Consider the following 22,058-nt stretch of genomic DNA (forward strand, 5'->3'; position numbering starts at 1 on the left):
AACTGGCAAAAAGTTCCAGGCAGCAAGTGATTTCACAATTGGCAAATCTCTCCACAAGAAGAAGACTAATGGAATATGTATTCCAGAAGCTAATACCTCAGCTCTCAAAAGAAGTTTCATAAAAAATCAATCATTTAAACAAATCAGGAGAGAAATCGAAGAGCATACAAAAGGAAAGCAAATGACAAAAAGAGTGGAAGAATTTCATTTCACTTTCCACAGTAATTCTGGCAGAAAGACTACATAATACAAGCAACAGATCTTAATTTGGAGCATTACAGAATGGCACATTCACTTAAAGTACTTTGAGGAAACATTTACAGTGAGATACTGTAGCTAAAACTAGGATTGCAAAATAATATACAAAGGTCAGCATTTTCAATATTTTAAGGCCTGTTTGAAGCATCTGAGCATCCAAAATATTTCTGCACAAAAATACACTCCCTCCACACAATAAAAAAAACCACAACAAAACTCACTATAACCATCATAATAGTCTTAAAGCAGCAACAATACATCAACCAAAACATTGGCATGCATTTACCCAGTAAAATTAAATAATTTAAGTTTAATTAACAGAGATCTAAAGGAAGAAAATATTATCTAATTGTACAATTCCATCAAAAGTTTTAAGAGGTGCTTTTAAAAAGCACAGAAAACAAATAAACCCTTCAAAGAATACTAAGTCTGTGACTGAAACCAATAAAACAAGAAAAATTCACTGGTCTAGCCGAACTCCTATGCTTATGCACAATGGGGTGCCTGCTTAACTACTTCCTTTAAAGTGCTGTCCGTACATATTCAAAGAAGTCATGTTTCCTTGTGAATTTCCTGTTAAAATGCATGGAAATAATAATGACACAAAATAATAATAATGGTACAAAAATTGTTTAATGCATTTGAATCAAGATAGGGTTCCTCTCCTCAGAGGAAAGCAGGAACTGAGTCCAAAGGCTAGAAGAGGTGTTTGCATGTGAGATATAGTGTAGAGAAGTATTTTTTCCCTCTATAATAAATACACATAAAAAAAAGCAATCTAGAAGCACCAGTACCCACATTTCTTGTTCTTCAGCTCTTAGTAAAAATATCCCATAAGAAGAAATGAACTGTCATATTTTTATTTCTGAACATTGGAATGCTCTCAAAACATGCAGAAAACAATCATATTTCAGAAGATGAAACCACCAAGTTCTCACAGGATAATTCTACTGTCCTTCTTAAATGACTGACCCACTAAATAAGAGGTTTCTTATTCCATATCTTGAGATTATCAGATCTCAATTTATAAAGTCTTGTATACAAAACACCACACAGATAACCTAGTATTAACACCATAGTGGGCAAAATGGCTAAAGAAAAAAAATAAATCTTCCGCATGCAGTATGGTCTAGCTACTCATCTTACCAAAATAGCGTCGATGCTATTTTTAATGGTGGTACCAGTCAGAATTCACGAAAATGACATCCTTTTCTGAATTTTGAGCAAACTCCTGTCTGAATACTGCTATCTCTTCCTTACCCTCACTGAGATTGGTCTGACCTATGTTGAGTGTGTGCATCACTCCTATGCCCAAGAAAAACTGCAATTAACTGTTAAGAACGCACTCTACACGGAGGGGAAGCAATTGCATAGGTTTGGGGTAGAGGGGGGTGGGGCTGGTTGAAAGACCACCTTTTGTTACTATGTCAACTGAAAATCTGGAAGTTTATGAGCTTTCAGTGTTCTCTATCAAAAATAATCCCACTTTTTTCTCTGTTTAGTACACCTATTTAATAGCTTTAATGAAAAAGAATGAAAGGCAACTGGCTGAGTCTCTTCTGTAGTGAGGCAGAGCCATGATTGGTATGTTTTTAATAGCAGAACCAATACGTAGTTTTTAACCACTCACATTTTAAATAAAAGAAACGAAGGAAAATGAAAGAGTAAGATAGCTCTTTTTATGACAGTTAAAACTAAAAATAAACAAGTAATTTAAAAAGAAACTATACAATCTGAAGCACATGAGCATAATCCTTATAATCCTAAATATTTCCACAAAAGGATTTATTCTTTTTCCCCAGTAGTTTTTCAGTTCACTCACAGAGCTCCATTATCACATCATTAAAGGAAGCCAAACCAGGAAAAGACAATCTAATTAATCAAAATAAATTGGCTTCATCCAGACACAGCAAATTTCAACTTTTATTTATGAACATAAACAGCATTAAGGAACCACAACGAATCAATTTCTAGAAGTATCATTAAAAGGCATGACATTTTTTATTTCTTCCTTTCTCTGCTCTGTTTCAGAGGAAATTCAATTACATTTCCTGATATCAGAATTTTAGATACACAGATTTGTTAGCACTTATGAAACAGTGGGTGAGCTCTGCACTGAGCCGCTTACGAAGACAAAGAACAGCACTTACAACTCCAAGCACCTTTCTGACTCAAGCTCTTTGAACAAGCAAAAAGACAACAGTTTATCCATGTTGGGAAACTAGCTGTGGCTTTTTTCCTTCACATTCTGGCTTGGTGCATGTGGTGGAAAAGTGGGTGACAGCAGGGTACTCAAAGTAATACTTTCTCTAAAGTGAGTGAGTGTCACGAAAATTAAAATGTTTTGCTGAAATAGTGACAGGATGAGGCGTGTTTCTGATGGAAGATCAGGGAAGTCTGGGCTCCAGTCTATACTAGCTGTGTGCATGTCTTTCAGGTAGCATTTTAGGGATTTCGGACTCCCAATTCTGAAGCTCTGAGGCTTGAGAAGCTTCAGTTACTAAGGCTCCTGCAGTCCAAATGGTTCAAAAATCCTAAAAAGATACATTTCTCAAATGACATTAAAAGTAATTTCTGGTTTATAGAGACATTCTGTACTGAACGAAACAAAGAGCGAGCCTCAACACTAATATGCTAATTCTGAGAATTTACATGCCTTCACTAAACGGATAATCATTACCTTTGTCCAGCTTCAGGAGAGTGCCAAGTTCATGTTCTTTTTCCATGACTATTGCTTAAGTTGTTATTTAAAAAGGCAAAGAAAGATACATAAAAAATATCAAAGACAATACATACAGGTTTGCAATATTTATGTTAACATACTTTAAGACAAGTTCTGAATACAATCATGTATCTACTGCACAACTGTGGACTGAGCAGCAAATTACTCACCTTGTTACTAATTCTTCTTCAGGTTTTTCTCGCTCTAAAAGGTGTTGGAAGTAACTCTCCAAGGCTTGAGCAGTTAAAGTTTTCTTTAGGTACGGATAGTAGAGGGGATGCCGTGCTATCACACCTGTCAGGTATAACTGTTGTTAGCTGGAATACAAGCTATTAAAAACAGTTTTTATTTATCCTTTCAAAACTGATTTGAGATCCTCCTCTTAACTCAATCTGTACAAACGGATCCTCTTTAATGAGCTCCTGAATAAAAAACCAACAGTATGACAGCTTTCCCTCTGTCAGTAGAGAGGTAGTGTGGAGCATGACATGAAAGAATGCTCACAGACTAAGTGATTATTGGACTTTTTCTGGCTGCGAACAGTCCCTGCCACTGAAAGACACCTAAAGAACAACAACATCACAACCCACAGGCAGTTCTCTTCCCCTAAATGGTTTACAAGACTTAGACAAGTAATCACAATTAACCATAACAAAGCATGATTAGTGTCTGAAGGTTTGGTCCTTGCCCCACTTCTTGCATGAGATCCTGACTGTGAGAAATCACAATTACATTTTTATTGCTGTAAATATGCTTTCATAAGCTTCAGGTAACTTTATGCTGAAGCTGAAGTTCCACAGCAGGATCAGGAAAGCAGACTGGTGTCACAGGGATCTTGTTATCTGTGGACTTCAAAGCTAAATGAATCTTAGAGGTCAAGTTTGTTGTTGTTACTGTTGTTCCGTAATAAAGCAGTAGTATCTTTACAGATAAGGAAGTCTATTAGCTATGCATCATTCATGCTTCGGCAATGCTACATTGCAACAGTGGCCAACCATGAGGAAAGGAAAAAAAAAAGAAAAAAGAGGAAAAAATAGTAATAATAATAGTAACGATAGTAATAGTAATAATAATAATAATAGTAGAAAAATCAACATTACTTCATTCTTTAACCCAAAAAACAGTTTCAGAAACAAGGATAAAAAAAAATATTCCTAAATATAAATGAACAAAATTCATCAGTTTTAGCATGACAGCTAATAGCAAATCAAATCCCAAACGCACCTTTAATTCATACTGAGCTTTGAACACCACACGCTCTCATCTTCCAACAAGAGAGCCAATTGTTGCATGCAGAAGTAAGGAATAGAAGGAATTATTAAACAATGCAAGCAGCAGCACAATCAATGTGAAGAGACTGCACTCTGAAATACACCATTTGGATTAACGATACAATAAAAACATGCTCTTACAAGCAAGAACAGCTTCAGAATTGCCTAACACTGTCCATGTTTTAGCCATATACATGTTATAAAATTCATGTATGGAAATATTATACATGATCAGACAACCAAGAGATTATATTACGTAACACATACACACGAAGGAGTAGCAACTAATGTGTAAAGGAAATCTTAAAAAGGCATTTCTTAACTTTGGGGAGCTTGACTTTGAAACCCTAAACAAAGCTCTTTCTTTGCAGTATGACATGCAAGTATTTTTTTCTTAGCACCTCAGATTTCAACAGCTGCTAAACAGAAAACTACAGATACTTCGTTAGTAAAATCCTTGTTTTAATACATGTTATTTTTTGCTTCAGCACAGAGACAATTAAAAAAAGAATAAAATCAAATTATGTGAGAGATTTCAAAAAAATTCAGAAGAACACTTGAAACGTAACTCGTGAAAAATCTTACGCCACTTCAGAAAGCAAGAAAAAGAAAAAATACCTATGTTTGCAGAGTTGCCTTTGTCTCCACTTCTTGTGTAGGCAAGATCTTCTAAGCGATAAGTGTGTGGACCACTTGGCAGATCTATACAATATGAAAATAAATACATTTTAATGACAGCAGAAAATAATACTACATTTTGAAGAAGCAACTGTGATTTTAAGTGTATATTTTCTGCCTTGTTTGTAGTACTCCTGAAAACATTTCCAAAGCTTTCTTCTCACAGGAGCACCTAGAGAATAAGAGGTGAGGCTGGGGGCCAAAAATCACGAAATTGATCTCTCCTTCTCCGCCTCCCAAATCCCTTTTACTTTTTTACAGCTGAATGCTGTGCCAGGCATCCCCTCTTCCACCACCCTTGAATATGAAAATTCATCTTGGTCTTAGCAATGTGGTATCTCTGAAGGAGGCATAGCAGCTACTTTGTCATTTATTGACTAGCTGACAACTTTTGTCCCCTTAACACACAGATCTCTCTGCTTCCAGTGCAGGCGGAAAATACATGTAGTTGCTGCTGTTCTGATAATTCTGTAATGTCTGTTTATTCTGGTAATGTCTGCAGAAAACAGTCACAATTTAAAATGCCTTTTCAAAACAACACGTGTCTCTCACTTTCACAGGTGCTGTTATCACAGTTAACTATTCAGCTGCATAGAAGAAACCCAAGATTTCTTTTTCAAATTACTGATTTTGTAAATATCTTAGTGTTATATAATAAAGGTCATAATGGTAATAAATAATAATAATAATAACAACAATAACAATAATGAATAAAAATGGTCATAAATGCATGCTCTATAGGAAGCCAATCTTAATTTTCTAACTTGTCGATGTCTGAGTATTGGACTTGCAAGCCTTTAGGAACATAAAAGATTGTTGTGCTTCATTGAACAAAGTTCATATTAAGTATTATTTTATATCAAAAAAAAGCAAACCCACTCTTGCCCAAATCTAGAAATTCAATCTTACGAGATCCATACAGTCTATATGTGAGGTTTGATGGTCAAGTTACACAGCACAGACCTCTTGCAATCGTTGATTACTAAGAGTAGTAGGCTCTCACCATCTAGTTTCTGTTCCCCAAAGCGAGGGATGAAGCGCTCACTTTGCCACCGCGTTTCAATTATTCCCTGATAGCAGCATAATACTGAAACTTGAAGCGTAGGTTATATCCCGGTTTTTAGGCAGTGAGCATCTAGAATTTCCAGCCAGTTTTGCTTCTGATCCAACTTACCTACGACCATATCAGCTGTCCTGGCATCCCTGGATTTTCAGTCCCACCATCTCCAACAGACTCATCTATGCTCTTGACTCACATGTAGACTTCTCACCCCGCAGCTGTCCTCTCCTGTGTCCCCCTTCTGTCATTTTCTCACCCTTTTGCACGCAAGTGGCAGCTCTCTTCCCCCTCTCTGCTCCTTGGACAGCAGCAGGGGGAACATTCAGAGCAGGGAAGCGACAGCCTTCCTGCTTTCTGTAACAACTTCTGGTGCAACAGCTGCTGGTGGCAGCCACAGGAAGCAACTGACAAATGTCTAAAATACCTTTTTTTATTTTTTATTTAAAAAAACCCCACCAAACAGTTCAGTCCTAGGCACATGCTTGTCACAGAAAATTTCAGTCTATTGTGTTAAAAACTGTCACATTTAACAGAACTGAGAGAGTCTTGTACATCAATTATGTTGGAGAAACTTCATGTTGCGAGACACAATGCAATTTGAAAATGCATCAGTCTATCTTTTCTGTATTGGTATTGCTTCTGCTGAGGATATCAAACTATTGTGCTGGTTTTGTGGTTTTGCTTTTATTTTGGGGAGTAAGAGACCCAGTACTAAAGATGTTATGCTCTAAATGCTGGCCAAAGGCAGGCTGTTTTAAGAAATGTAACTACACAGATTTAAATTCACCCTCAAGATACAAATGAATGTTTAAATTACACTTAAAACCAAAATTAACACTATGGTAGGTTCAAGTATGATTTAAATTAAGGTGCACCTACTATTAAGGCATGGGTAGATACGCGCTCCATGAACCACATAAGATGATCACGTAAACCCAGTCCTAGCCAAATCACCATTGCCTTCAACTCCTTCCTGCCCACAGAGAATTGCTGACTCCTCAGACATAAGCAAGGCTGAACTAAAGAGCTTTAGCAAAGCTGGGTAAGAAAGAAACTATGTTCAAGTCCTCCTGGCTGCAGTTTTCACTGTCTCTGTCAGAAAGGGAGGCTGCAATCTACAGCAGTAGCAGCTGGACAGATGCCAAAAGGTCATTTGGGTATGAGGTGGGAGATACTTTGAATGACAAAAATGCCTCACTACAACATGACACATAACTTCTATAGTGTATCTTATTTCAAGGTATTTATTTGGTTGAAATCCCACCTGGAGTACTGCGTTCAGCTCTGGGGACCTCAACATTAAAAGGACATGGAGCTGTTGGAGCGAGTCTAGAGAAGGGCCACGAAGATGATCCGAGGGCTGGAGCACCACTGCTATGAAGACAGGCTGAGAGAATTGGGGCTGTTCAGCCTGGAGAAGAGAAGGCTCCAGGGTGATCTTACTGCAGCCTTCCAGTACTTAAATGGGGCATACAGGAAAGCTGGAGAGGGACTTTTTACAACGGTGTGTAGTGATAGGACAAGGGGCAATGGCTTTAAACTGAAAGAGGGGAGATTTTGACTACATCTAAGGAAGAAATTCTTCACTCTGAGGGTGGTAAGGTGCTGCGACAGGTTGCCTAGAGAAGTTGTGGATGCTCCATCCTTGGAAGTGTTCAAGGCCAGGTTGGATGAGGCTTTGAGAAACCTGATCTGGGGGAAGTGTCCCTGCCCATGGCAGGGGGGCAGGTGATCTTTAAGGTCATAGAATCATAGCATCATAGAATGGTTAGGGCTGGAAGGGACCTTCAAAGGTCATCTAGTCCAACCCCCCGGCAAGGAACAGGGATATCTCCAACTAGATCAGGTTGCTCAGGGCCTCATCCAACCTGGCCTTGAATGTCTCCAGGGATGGAGCATCCACCACCTCTCTGGGCAACCTATTCCAGTGTTCTACAACTCTCATGGTAAAAAATTTTTTCCTAATATCCAACCTGAATCTACCTCCCTCTATTTTAAAACCATTACCCCTTGTCCTATCACAACAGGCCCTCCTGAACAGCCTCTCCCCATCTTTCCTGTAGGCCCCCTTGAGGTACTGGAAGACCGCTATAAGGTCACCCCGGAGCCTCCTCTTCTCCAGGCTGAACAGCCCCAACTCTTTCAGCCTGTCCTCATAGGAAAGGTGCTCAAGCCCTCTTATCATCTTCGTGGCCCTCCTCTGGACCCTCTCCAACTGGTCCATGTCCTCCTAATGTTGGGGGCTCCAGAACTGGACGCAGTACTCCAGGTGAGGTCTCACGAGGGCAGAGTAGAGGGGGAGAATCACCTCCCTCGACCTGCTGGCCACGCTCCTCTTGATGCAGCCCAGGACGCGGTTGGCCTTCTGGGCCGCAAGAGCACATTGCCGGCTCATATTGAGCTTCTCATCCACCAGTGCTCCCAAATCCTTCTCCTCAGGGCTGCTCTCGATCCATTAAGGTCCCTTCCAACCCAAACCATTCTATGATTCTATGAAACAGATCAGGCAACGCTTAAAAGAGTAGGTTTGCTGGCACATCTGGGTGGCAGTAAGAGGGAAAACAATAACAAACAACTATGGGCTCACCGCAGCACCTTATTCTACTGGCACAACAGCTGGATCAGAAAGAGAACATCTACCTACACCCCAAACAGCAACATATCAGCGTTAAACTGCTTTAACTAAGACCTGAAGTTTTATAACACATATCTGGTTGCTCTCAAAGACAAGCTGAAAGAGTGGTTATAGTTTAGTCTGGCGCAACAGTTCTTCATTGGTAGTAAGTCATGGTAGCATGAAATTTTAAATAGTGAAAGCATGCAATTAAGAGAGCTGACACAGGAGGTTTGTTTTGAGCTTGATGCTCACAGACTTTTCAATGTTCACTTCCATGAAAAATGCAAGCAGAAATGTGCCATGAAACTTGGCAGAAAATATTAAAGGGGTTTTTTATTTAATTGGGGAATATTATTATTGATTAAACATTTCCATTGAGAGAGGATCTGAAAAAAGTCCAGCTGAAGCTCATTGCTTATTTTGGACAAGACTACTACACTTCGTACACCACAGAAATCACATTATTTTTAAAAATTTCATTCAATACACATTCAAGAAAAAAACATAGTGCTTCATCAAAGGCTGAAGTATGACAATGTTTAAACTGTGTAAGCTGTAGAAGTCTTTTCTCCATCAGACATTTTACACAGACAGCCTTTGACAGTCTCCCTATAAACAAAACCAGTTCAAGACAGTGTTCTGGTGTTCCCATTTATTATTATCCTAATTGATTTATCTTTCATGATCTGTTTATCAGGAAATTGTTTTCATTTAATAAACATCTTAAACAAATCTACCAAAGAATTCCCTTCAAAGCTAGGGCAAATGGTAAATTCAAATTCCACCCTCCCAGAACCATATCTAGCAGCATTTCTGAAATCCATTTTCGCATATTTCTCTTATCTATTCAAAGACAACTAACAGTCCCTCACACTTGAGATAACCATGAAATTAAGAAAAATACTTCCCTCCTTACTAAATGCTGACAGAAAATGTTTTAGAGTTACTCCTTTTACAGTCTAACCCATTTGTCTATTTCTCATCAATGTTGCTCATGCATTAAACCACAGAAGTAGGTAAGTATTTAGTTGCATACAGAAAACATTTCTATTTATAACTAAGGGCAAAATTTTAGAAATCCTTCTCAGGGGAAACAACCAGAGGAGCTCTGCTGTCCCTCAAAAGTGGGGGTTTGCTTGAATAAACCCTGAAGAATTCAGTACTTAAATGCTGATGTCAGGCACCTCAGAAAGTTTTATCAAATGGTAAGAAGGCAACGGAGAGCCTCACAACTTTTTGTTTCCCTAATATTTAGCATTGTAGTCACCTTGGGGAAAACAAAAACAAACCCAACAAACTAAAACAGGACCTTTGCTAAGTCCTTTACTGAACAGAACAATGACTTCTGATGCCTTAACTTGCCCAGTTTGATGGTGCAAATCCCTCACTGCCCTCCTGGGAACTCCCAGGTATCAGAGAGATTCTGGTGTGACATTAGATTTGCAATAGACATGAGAGCTGAAAACAAAATTAAGAGTTTAACTTGTTTCTGCATGACACAAATCATTGCATTGAAGAGATGTTTGAATAGATGGGAAAATGAATTCATGTATAGCAATCAAGCACCCAGTGTCACTGACTTTTGAGCAGCAACACACACATAGCCATATGCATATTTCAAAATTACAGGATAAAGAACATTCCCTACTAACTTATAATTAGTCATTATACTAGGCTACTACCAGTTTTGAGAAATACTACTCACCGATATCTCGAGTCTAGAATAAATCTTAACCTTCCCAGCATTATTTTTTTGAGAATACATAGACTTAAATACCTGAATTACTCTTTCAGCATTAGTATTACTCTTAGAAATAGCTCTAACAAGTAATCTTTAGGTACAGTCACCTGATTTAGATTTGAAAATATCTATCCACATCTTTAAATTAATGCTCTCATTTCTCTGGTGAGCAGGAATAAGGTAATAAAGACTCTGTTTGGACCAAAACGGAATTATGAAGTGTGCTATACATTAAGAAATACTGTACATAGATCTGCCATCAGAAAGAACAAAAAAATCTTCAAACATCTAGCACTTTCAATAATCTGTAACCTAGTACCTAGGTTGTATGAAAAACTCTGATTGAACACTTCCTTTTTATTGCAGACATCCTGACCTGCTCCATTCAGCTCACTGGTTTGCCCTTCTCAAGTTTCTTCTTTTCTTTCTTCAGAGAATTTGGTTAGACAAGTCTAATAGCAACACAGGAATGATCATGCTGGATCACTAGCCTAGTGTGTTTTCTTTAAAAGTCACTGGTTCCAGGTTGATTCTATTCTGGTTCATTTGTGAAAGCTGCCATATGGAACAGGGCCAAATTTCAGTTACCTAAATGCTAAGCATTCTGTAAATCTGTCTTCCATTCTGAACACAACTATTTTGATGTAAGGTAAAACCAACTATTTCCAGGATTAACCAAGTAAGATGATAGTATAATTTGAAACCATGTTTCAATTTCAAGCCAGCGTTCCATCTATCTTCAGCTGGGTCTAAGGTGTAGGCTTTTTGAATAACAATTTACTTACACACTTGTTAAAGTCTCAAACGCATTTTATACTGTGTGATGCTAAATGCCTTCCTTCGAAGAAAAAGTAGCTCAAGTATTTTGCAACGGACTTAAAACCTGTATCATAAAGAGGTAAAATATATTTCATGGACAACGCATAACACATGATTTTCCAGGATGAGGACAGCAAATTATGTATTCACAAATAAAAAGATGAACATACCTCTCAATTCACTGCTAATCTTCGGTGGATCAAACGAAACAACCTCATCTGATGTAAACGTGAGATCCTCCTCAAATGTCTCAACATGCTGCCCATTTAAAAATAGGTTGATCTGGAAAAAAAAACCATTTTCAAACCATCAAATTAGAAATCCAGTGTGTCGTGAATAAACAAAGCATATTTCTAAGTATGTATTCATCTGGCACATTTTCAGTAACAGCTTTACAGATCAAGTTCCGTCCCTCCCTTTTAAATGTCACAATAATAACAACGATCTATTTTGCATCTAAAAGAAATTTTTATGTAGGGAAGCAACGCATAAAAATCAAAGAAATGCTCTATCCAGTTGGGTATGTTTTAAAGGAAGACAAACTTCTTTCCTTCCATCTCCCTCTATATACAGCAGTACTACATGAAATTTTGGTTCACAGCTCGACAGTTGGATCCCCAAAATTTAAAACTTTCAGTTCTTCCATGATACAACAACCTTTTCTTCTGTCACTGTCCATATTAATGACACTTACCATTGGAACCTAAATTCATCTTCAAATACATTTTGTGAAAGCAACTTATAAAAAATAAATTAATACCGGATATTTTGGGTTTATGTTGAGACAAAAATATGAAATTAAAAAAATGCCATGCTGTCCATCTTGCATGATGAACTATCTGTACCCACGCCACCAAAGAAATCTGAAAAAAATACATAGTTAGGTCTGCTATTTCATTAGCTGAGTGGGCTATTCACTTAAGATGAAAGCAAAAGCTTCTCTAGTTAAATCTTATGGCACAGTTAGGTAGAAGAATTGACTACATCTATTTCATCTGCACTGGAGGACTCCCAGTACTAAAGACGCAAACATATAACCAGGTTACATTGCCACAACAAATCAACATACATCAGTTTAGCCGCAGCAGTTACCAGTGCTCAGTTGTCAGCAAAAGCAAGATAATTCTTCTCATCTTAGCCCTCTTAAGACTGTTCTTAGAGAAGAGCTAATAGTGACAAAGGCCTTGTCCTGGTTTCAGCTGGGACAGAGTCAGCTCTTCTTTTTAGCAGCCAGAAGAGCTCCGTGTTTTGCTTTTGGTCCGAGACTTGCTCTGAGAACGCTGACAGCGCACTGATGTTTGTAGTTGGCACTGAGGTCTCAAGGACTTTTCAGCTGCCGTGTTCTTGCCAGTGTGCAGGAGCACAACGGGATAGGGGGAACATAGCTGGGATGGGGGGTCCATGACTCTCCTTATGATTTGTACTTAGATTTAGGATTGAGGGCCAAACTGGCCAATTAGTATTCCATATCATGCAGCGTCATGCCCAGTATAAAATGAGGGTCAGCTGGAAAGAAGGGCTTTTGCCCTTCCGGGACTCTCGGACTCTCAGAGTGCTCTCTGTCTCGCTCTCTATTTTGGGCCTCTCACTTGTCTGGGATTGCGGTATCGGGACTTATCTGTATCAGGATCATTAGTTTGGGACGAGATGGGCCTCAGACAAGGGGTGATGAGCAATTACACTGTACATCACTTGTTTATATATATTTATCCTTATACATATCTGTACATATATATATTGGTAGCGGTAGTAGTAAATTGTTCTTATCTCAACCCACTGGTCTCTTTTCTTTTTCTCCTTTAATTCTCTTCCTCATTCCGGGGGGGTGGGGGAGGGTGAGTGAGCGGCTGTGTGGAGTTTAGTTGCCGAAGTAGCCTAAACCACGACAGGCCTTCAATGCTTATGCAAGAGGAATATTAAAAAAAAACAGATATATTTCAGAAAAGCTGCTCTTGCCTTCAGTAGGTTTGCTGCAATTTTTCTCCCTAGGGAAAGTTTTAGGTTACTTTTTAAACATGAAAAAAGCATGCATGGAAAATAACTACTGTTTGCACTGTAAAACCTTAAGTGATCTGTGATAAAATTGGGACAATTGCGTAAGAGCAGTGAAAACAACAAATGAGATATTGAATCCAAACTGACACCCAGAAAGTTGTTATCAAACACAAAACAAAAGAACCCACTGTGGCAATGTTAACGTATCTGAAAATCTCCTTATGGATTTTTTTTGGTTTTAGGTCAAATGCTGAAGGAGAGCAACTAGACTCTTTGTAACTGAACTTCCAATCTAGAAAAGCAGTTAACTCACACCGTCCGTACTCTGTAATCTTTAGCTAGAACATTGCTGTTAATACATGGCTAAAACTTTGAATAAAGAACTTGAATCAATTACACCACACTTTTACGTAACCGTTAATATTACTGCAGTGTAACAGTGATAGATCACATGGCATTTTGTTAGTAGTGTCTCAGTGCCTTCAGCAGATTGGCTACCTAGAGCAAGGATTTTGATTTTCTGTATTGAAAAGAGTAGCTGAGACACAGCTTGCTTTCCATGCTAAATTAGGTTACTATTTAATCTCAACAGCATTTTACCAAGTCTGGAACACAGCGTTTTTTAATAAGTAAGTTTACATTTAATTTGATGAACAAAACTGTGGTAGCCTAAACTTCCATAAAGATAACAATTTCATATTAAACTTGGCAAAGATGAGTCATTTGTATAAAGCAAAATGTGACAACAAAAATAAAGTACTTAAACTTTAAATGACAAGAAAGGTGGGGTTTTTAAATGTTTTTCCACTACGCACAGTTTACACACTTAGTTTTAATAACTAAATAGCATCTCCTCCGTAAAAGTAATCTTAAATTATTTCCCACTAATGCAGAGTAATAATCAAAGAAAAATGTAACATTTGGGCTTCTTTGTGCTAAGCACTGTATGCATGTTAAAAGTGAAAACTAAACAGTCCTTTTCTGAAATGCTTAGAACACTTAAATTGATTACCGATAATCGTTTTACAGAGTTGGTTTTTTTTAATCAATTGGGTTTTGTGTGGTTGTGGTTTTTTTCTCTCCCTTCCTGCCCCTTTCACTTGCTGCCTGTACTCCTGAGGCTTCCCTTCACCACCCTGAGCAGAAGCCTGTCACAACAACTGTGGTCTAACGCAGACCAATGTTCTGGCCTTTGGCCACTTTCTTGATGGTGAATGAATCAGAAAACTCTTACTGACTGAGAAGTATCATTATTAGGATGCCTTGGCACGAGATGCAAACAATAGCTAAAAATCAGTTAAAGGCTTTGGCAAAAGAAGGGCATATATGCAGTTTTGTCTGCAGTCTCCAAAGGACAATTTAAGTATCCAATGGCATTCAAAAAGCAGAGACCAACATGTATAAATCCAAACATTTTACATTTTCAGTAAAATCAGTTTCTTCAAGTTTATCTTGAAGACCTCAGTCTACACAGAGGTATATGCATAATGGAAAAGAAGTAGGGCTCTAGCTCAGCGTTTCATCTTACACTATGATTTCTCACCTAGGACTGCCCAGTCATCTGAACAGTAACTTCTCAGACTGAAAGAAACTATTGTTATGAACTGAATAGGGCCACATAAATAGATCTCAGTCACAGGCTCCTCCATGATACTTATCCCAATAGTCACACAGGCTTTCTTAATGTTACAGTTTTTGCAATATAGGCAAGAGCAGAAACTACTACTCCTAGTTTTACAGACAGGGTATGTGGAAGGAAAAGGCTCAACTCTCTCTGAATCAGAGGAAATTCACTGATTTTAATACTTATTTCCAGTAGTATATATAAAATGTAGACTCCTCAAAAAACTCAGAAGACTTGTTCAGGTTCACAAGAATAATGTTCAACTTTCTGAACACCCAATTGCCTTCTCTCTAAAGAGGGACCATTAACTTTCAAAACGATGTAATTTTCATAAGCACTCCTTGCAAATGCAGTAAGAACAATTCAAACCTTCAATTCTAGGAACCTGAGAAGAGAAGTTCCGTTTTGATACAAGTCAAAATTCACATCAATTAAAATGCAATGTCAGCAAGTTTAACTGTTGTAAAACATTCTGTGTGAATAACATTAGCCTCTGGGAAAATATTTTTTAATCAAAGTTACCAGAATACTTTGCAGTTTTAGGACTCAAAGTCACTGAAAAATGCCAGAGTTAGCAGAATTTTTCAAATTACTTCAAAGAGAACAGAGCAAGCTTTAAGCAGTTAAGTCTTACCTGAACATTGCTTTTGGGATAATAGAAGAAAAATGGCTTCAAAACTGGAGACCTAGACACACAAAACAACAAGCATAAACATTTAACCAGAAATTAATGAAAACATAAGACCATACATCTTTAGATTACTCATACACCAGAAAAACACTTGGGAAATTAAAAGTTATTTAGCCATAATTAGCAATGGTTTTCCAAACATTTTTAGAAAGCCTGAGAAGTGTATAAATACATTAAATTTCACTCTTAAGAAAGTAAGATTTTGTTTAAAAAAAAAAACTTAGGGGGAGGGAGGCAAGTAGCCAAAACACCGAAAATATTTTCTTGACAAATGATGCACTTCAAGATGTTGAAGCCTATTGCACTGTCATTAGCCCCACATTGATACCTAGGCTAGTTACACAGCTACTGGAAATTTATCTACAGTTTCTTCCTCCATCTCCATGTGCAAGATAGACATACTGAAGTATTTGCTTAGGGACATGGAGGTTTTAGATGCTGACGTTCAACCAGGCCAAGTGCAAGGTCCTGCACGTGGGTCGGGGCAATCCCAAGCACAAATACAGGCACGGCAGAGAATGGATTGAGAGCAGCCCTGAGGAGACAGAATTTGGGGTTTTGGTTGATGAGAAGCTCAACATGAGCCAGCAATGTGCACTCACAGCCCGGAAAGCCAACCCTATCCTGGGCTACTTCAAAAGAAGTGTGCCCAGAGGGTTGGAGGAGGTGATTCTGCCCCTCTGCTCTCATGAGATCCCACCTGAAGTACTGCGTTCAGCTCTGGGGACCTCAACATTATAAGGACATGGAGCTGTTGGAGCAGGTCCCGAGAAGGGCCACGAACATGATCCGAGGGCCGGAGCACCTCTCCTATGAAGACAGGTGGAGAGAGTTGGGGTTGTTCAGCCTGGAGAAGAGAAGGCTCTGGCGAGATCTTATAGCAGCCTTCCAGTACCTAAAAGGGGCCTACAAGAAAGCTAGAGAGGGACTTTTTGCAAGGGCATGTAGTGATAGGGTAAGGGGCAATGGCTTTAAATCGAAAGAGGGGAGATTTCGATTAGATCTGAGGAGGAAATTTTTCACTCTGAAGGTGACGAGGCACTGGAACAGGTTGGCCAGAGAAGATGTGAAAGCCCTAGCCCTGGTCGTGTTCAAGGCCAGGCTGGATGAGGCTTTGAGCAACGTGAGCTCAAAGTCCCTGCCCATGACAGGAGGCTTGGAACTAGATGATCTTTAAGGTCCTCTTCCAACCCAAACCATTCTATGATTAAGCATAGTGTGCAACAGAAATACTTCAGTTGTTTCTGTGGTTGCTGTTTCAAAGTGGAGAAGCTTGTGATGGTGAGTGGTAGGAACATGACCATCACATACTACAAGAAGTTAATAATCAGGAGTTAACTTACACTCTGGGGCGCCCTCCAACAACTCCAGTGAGGCCAGGTGCTGGAAATGGAAATTAAATTCACAAAAGAACTGTTAAAGCCATCTTCAAAACATTACAGCTTATAGCTTACCATAGCTTGAATCGTTTCCATAATGCACATTTAATAAAGACTGGCAAATATCTAGGAAATTACGTATGTTCTTATAAATTAATAAAACTGAACATTTTATACAACAGTTAAAAAGGCAAAACATGTAAAAGGTACTGTAACTTTTACCAAAGAAATGAATTTGTTTCAAAATGTGCAAAGTATAAACTAAATCTCTAGGCTCTTCTTCTGAATATTTTGTATACCAATGACAGTCAGGCGATACACCTGACAGAAAAAGAACTTAGCTTTGGCTTTTTTGTTGCTGCTGTTTTATTTACATTTAAAGAAAGCAGAGAAACAATTCTGACCTGAACTATGGTTTGTTTTAATACTTGTTTAATATGACTTTGCTTATTAGATTACTGTTTCAGATTAACTTGAATTTTCTCTTTAGCATTTCACTGGTTAACTTCACTTTTTTAAGGTTCTGGGTACCACAGATCCCACTCTCTCTCTTTGATACATAGGTAGTTTAGGGGCTTAAAGTTATTAGCATGATCCCAGATTTGCAGTAAGCACTGTGATTTATTCTAAGTATCAGGTTGCCAGGCTTAACTATCGCTAAACTCATCTACCCAGCTCAGTATTTCTGAAAGAAACAGTTCTGCTCTCCTCACCCAGAGCATAGCTTCTCACCCTTCTTTCTGGCATGGATAGCATGCGTACATGATACATCAGCGCTCCATTTAGTATTGCAGGGGAAAGAAACAGTAAAGTGCATACATTAAATCAGCCTAGGCATTAACAAGTGTGTTAAGCAGTCCCTTAAAAACAAATGCTGTGGAAAGCTGCCAACATGGTGTGTTTACCCAAATTAATCCTGGCTAAAATGGGCTTCATGCTTCCTCCAGGTGTGAATTCTCTCTGTCTGTGCTCCAAACAGACTAAAAGCCAAGTAATCATGCTGTTGTGGTACTAAGCTCACACTGATAACCTCTACTTCTCAGCAAGCTGGTTTAGCTTGGGTTCAATGCCTTCGTAATGTGGACACATACTGGTGAGAGCATAGACGGTACAACGTAACATAGGTTACAGAGTCTTGCCATATTCACGTTCAAGGGAAGTGATTTCCCTGAAATAGTGGTTACTAAGGTGTTTTAATGAAGTATTTGAAGACGGATGCTATTAGGTAGTCCTTATCTTGATCACACTGCTCTATAATCAGCAACATATTTGGAATCAACAGAACTAAACTTCAGTGCATATCTGAATGACTGCCAGCTTGGCCAGCATGCTGGTACAGTACTTGCACATTACAACTAATTCACAAGATAAACAGACTTCACTGGCTATATTTTTAGCCAGAGGCTGAAAAAACAAACAAACTTCAAAACACAGCAACCTTTAGAAGGTGCTACAGTTGAGAACAACTGGAAGGGATTAGAGATGTTAGCGTTGCCAACTCCCTTTCTTTCCCAGGAAAAGCCCATGATGCTTTTTAGTACAGGTAAAAAGAATGCCTTCAACAAAAAAAACCCACAACAAACCAATGATGAATAACCATCTCCCTAACCAGTAAGTTCTGCTGCAAAAAACGTAGTAGTGGATAGAACGTGAAAGAATCCCTTGTGTTAGTGTTACAAAATATTAAATGATCCAGTGAAGATTCAGCCCTACACATATTACCTGTGCACTCGTTCAAGCAGAAAACTGCCATTCAACATTAAAACCAACTGCAATTATTTTACTGAATTATCCGCTTTGTTTATTTAGGTTGTTGGATATGGTCAGGTCATGTTGAAAATATAGGTTCATAAAGTTAGTTAATGTAAATTATCTGTGGATTGTCACATGGCTCACTTCCTGCTAGGCAGCTGAACTTCTCATTAAGGATACCAGATTTTGCTTCCACATCAATTTCAACTTCCTGAAAGCTCTCAAAGAAAGCTCTTCCCTTGCCTGCTCTCACACAATGGAACTTGGCTTGCATAACAAAGCAGTCCTCTAAACACTGATAAGAAAACCCATCTAAGAGCAACCACTGCTCCCACCTTGAGGCTACAATAACCTTCTACTGCTGCTTGCTACTGCTGGTCTTTCAACGTTCTCCAGCACAAGCTACTGTAACAGCAAATCTGCCTCTGGAGATAACTACAGCTACTCCTGCACATAAATGCAATTACAGAGCAAAGCTACACCTACATCCCAGTTGCCACATTATTAATTTCTATCTTATGATTATCCAAACCATTGTTTATGTTAACATAAGTAAGATGGGAGCACTTGTAAGTACAATGAAATTCCTATCTAGACCTCAGGCAGAGAAGATGAAGCAAATCTTAAATTGACTATGGCTTAAATTTAGTGATTTGGTTGTGTGAACAGCACTAGAGCACACCACCTCACCTCAACCCAGGGCTCAGATTCCTATTACATTTCTCCAGTAAAACTCAAAAACAGCAGTGGAAGGCAAAGCACAACCAAGTAACAGTGGGCTTGTCACTGTGGCCAGATCTACTTCTGCTAAGTTGATTGTGATCTCCTTAGATCAACTCTTGTCCCAAGATACCTTCCTTAAAAAGATCTCCTCATGCTGTACTTTATGCTTACTCTACATTGCTTGCTTAAATATCTGCGCAGATGCTCTCCTTCTCTCTCGCCTTTCTGGAAGAAGGCTTATCTTTAGCTACAATGACATGAATAATTTGTCATATTTGCAGAGGGTATCAATCAGGCTGCAGGATCAAGTTGATAAAATTATTAGCTAAATTGAAGCTTTTGATCTTCTTTCCCAGAAACTTTACATGACCACTTTTTTCTATCAGAGCTCCATTCATTAGTTCCTCAAGGCAGATAAAGCATCACTAAGTAGAGTGTCATCCTACCTGCCACCAGTCACCCTCTTAACAAGCTGAATGACTTCAAGTTGATGAACAACTCACCACCACTATCTGCCAGCTTCTGTGCCTCAGAACAGCACAAAACTGATGAACTGCAAGATGACCTGAATGCCTTTAAGTTGGAGACCTTCCTTTCAATCTATTTATATTCTGTTCACGTCCATCTATAGGTACAGTATTTGTCTGGTGTAATCCTCACACTGAATACCATGGTATTTGTTTTGCTTCAAGTGTATCTGATCCAAAAGCCCACTATTCCCAAGAACATTTTCCCTGCCAGTGCTTGAGGACCTAGCCTGACAACTACAAACTCTCCAGGTGGCTGGGTATCTAAAAGCAATGAGTCAGTACTGGGGATTACACCACTTGAATTCCACTGATTTCATTAACTCCCAAATACACGGCATGACTGGAGAAACGTCAGGCACTAAGTCCACTAAATTTACTTCTTTCTAGGTGACTAAGCACTGGTATAGGACTCTTCCTTTAGATTCCGTGCGTAAAGGTTTGCATCTACACTGAATCTGCAAAATTAAGAATCAATTATTATTTAGCAAGTGCTTCTCTGGTTAATCTGCAAAATTCTTGACACAGTGTTGATCTGTCTTTTCATTTTATGACTCTTCCCTCTAGCCTATTTTCAATCTTATCCATTTTCAGCCCAATTATCTTAGGAAAAACAAAACATTGTCCTCTGTGTGTTCATCTATGTGTATTTGTATTTGTCAGGTTTTTTCCTTTGTGTTCATGATTCTTCCACCACACCTGCAAGACCCCAAGTTTTGGGTCCAATGGCAAATTTCACCCAAATATGAGGGATGAGAGGAATCTCAAGAATATCAAAGCACGCTAACACCCCACAAATACACACCTTCCCTGTCATTTGGCAGCAGTGCAGTTACGGATATATACGTAGACGATACAAGGTGAAGACACTCAAGATACACTCTTCGATACAGCAGTTCCACCATTTCTAATCTTCCATGTCTGTTTTCTTTTCTCACCCTAATCCAAGGATGGGCTTGCAAATACCAATACTTTTAAAGCTCATACGTGATATGCTGGAAAAGGTAGCAAGTTTCTGATAAATTTCATGAATCACAGAATGTTAGGAACTGGAAGGGACCTCAAAGGATCATCCAGTCCAATCCCCCTGCCGGAGCAGAACCACCTAGATTAGATCACACAAGAACACGTCCAGGCAGGTTTTGAACATCTCCAGAGAGGGAGACTCCACAACCTCTCTGGGCAGCCTGTTCCAGTGTTCTGTTACCCCTATTGAGAAGAAGTTCTTCCTCATGTTTAAGCAGAACCTCCTATGTTCCAGCTTATATCCATTTCCCCTTGTCCTATCATTGGATGCCACTGAGAAGAGCCTGGCTCCATCCTCACGACAGTCATCCTTTACATATTTATAAACATTAATGAGGTCCCCCCTCAGTCTCCTCTTCTCCAAGCTAAAGAGACCCAGCTCCCTCAGCCTTTCCTCAGAAGGGAGATGCTCCACTCCCTTAATCATCTTTGTGGCCCTGCACTGGACTCTCTCAAGCAGTTCCTTGTCCTTCTTGAACTGAGGGGCCCAGAACTGGACACAATATTCCAGATGCGGCCTCACCAGGGCAGAGTAGAGGGGGAGGAGAACCTCTCTCCACCTACTAACCACACCCCTTCTAATACACCCCAGGATGCCATTGGCCTTCTTGGCCACAAGGGCACATTGCTGGCTCATGGTCATCCTGCTGTCCACCAGGACCCCCAGCTCCCTTTCCTCTGCGCTGCTCCCCAACAGTTCAGTCCACAACTTGTACTGGTACATGGGGTTGTTCTTACCCAAATGCAAGACTCTACACTTGCCCTTGTTGTATTTCATTAAATTTCTCCCCACCCAACTCTCCAGCCTATCCAGGTCTCTCTGAATGGCAGCACAGCCTTCAGGTGTGTCAGCCACTCCTCCTAGTTTAGTGTCATCAGCAAACTTGCTGACCATGCACTTTATTCCCTCATCCATATCATTGATGAATATGTTGAACAATACTGGTCCCAGTACCGACCCTTGAGGGACTCCACTGGATATAGGCCTCCAACTGGACTCTGTCCCATTGACCACTACTCTCTGGCTTCTATCCTTCAGCCAGTTCACAATCCACCTCACTATCCGATCATCCAGACAACACTTCCTCAGTTTAGCTGTGAGGATGCCATGGGAGACTGTGTCAAATGCTTTACTGAAGTCGAGATAGACCACATCTACTGCTTTACCATCATCC

The 22,058-nt window shown here is 39.3% G+C and overlaps 1 protein-coding gene across 1 annotated transcript in view; it reads right to left on the minus strand.

The window, feature by feature from the left end:
* The window catches only part of LOC147528743 (uncharacterized), a 69,639-nt gene that overhangs the window by 3,002 nt on the left and 44,579 nt on the right, over positions 1–22,058 (minus strand). Inside the window, exons 14-18 of the mRNA XM_086611920.1 lie at positions 16,820–16,859; positions 15,420–15,471; positions 11,337–11,448; positions 4,870–4,953; positions 3,151–3,274 (exon numbers count right to left, since the gene is read on the minus strand). Coding sequence (XP_086468046.1) covers positions 3,151–3,274; positions 4,870–4,953; positions 11,337–11,448; positions 15,420–15,471; positions 16,820–16,859 — 412 coding nt within the window. The remainder of the gene's footprint in view (positions 1–3,150; positions 3,275–4,869; positions 4,954–11,336; positions 11,449–15,419; positions 15,472–16,819; positions 16,860–22,058) is intronic.

This window comes from Tauraco erythrolophus, chromosome 5 (genome assembly GCF_009769465.1).
Source record: "Tauraco erythrolophus isolate bTauEry1 chromosome 5, bTauEry1.pri, whole genome shotgun sequence".
Taxonomy (NCBI): domain Eukaryota; kingdom Metazoa; phylum Chordata; class Aves; order Musophagiformes; family Musophagidae; genus Tauraco; species Tauraco erythrolophus.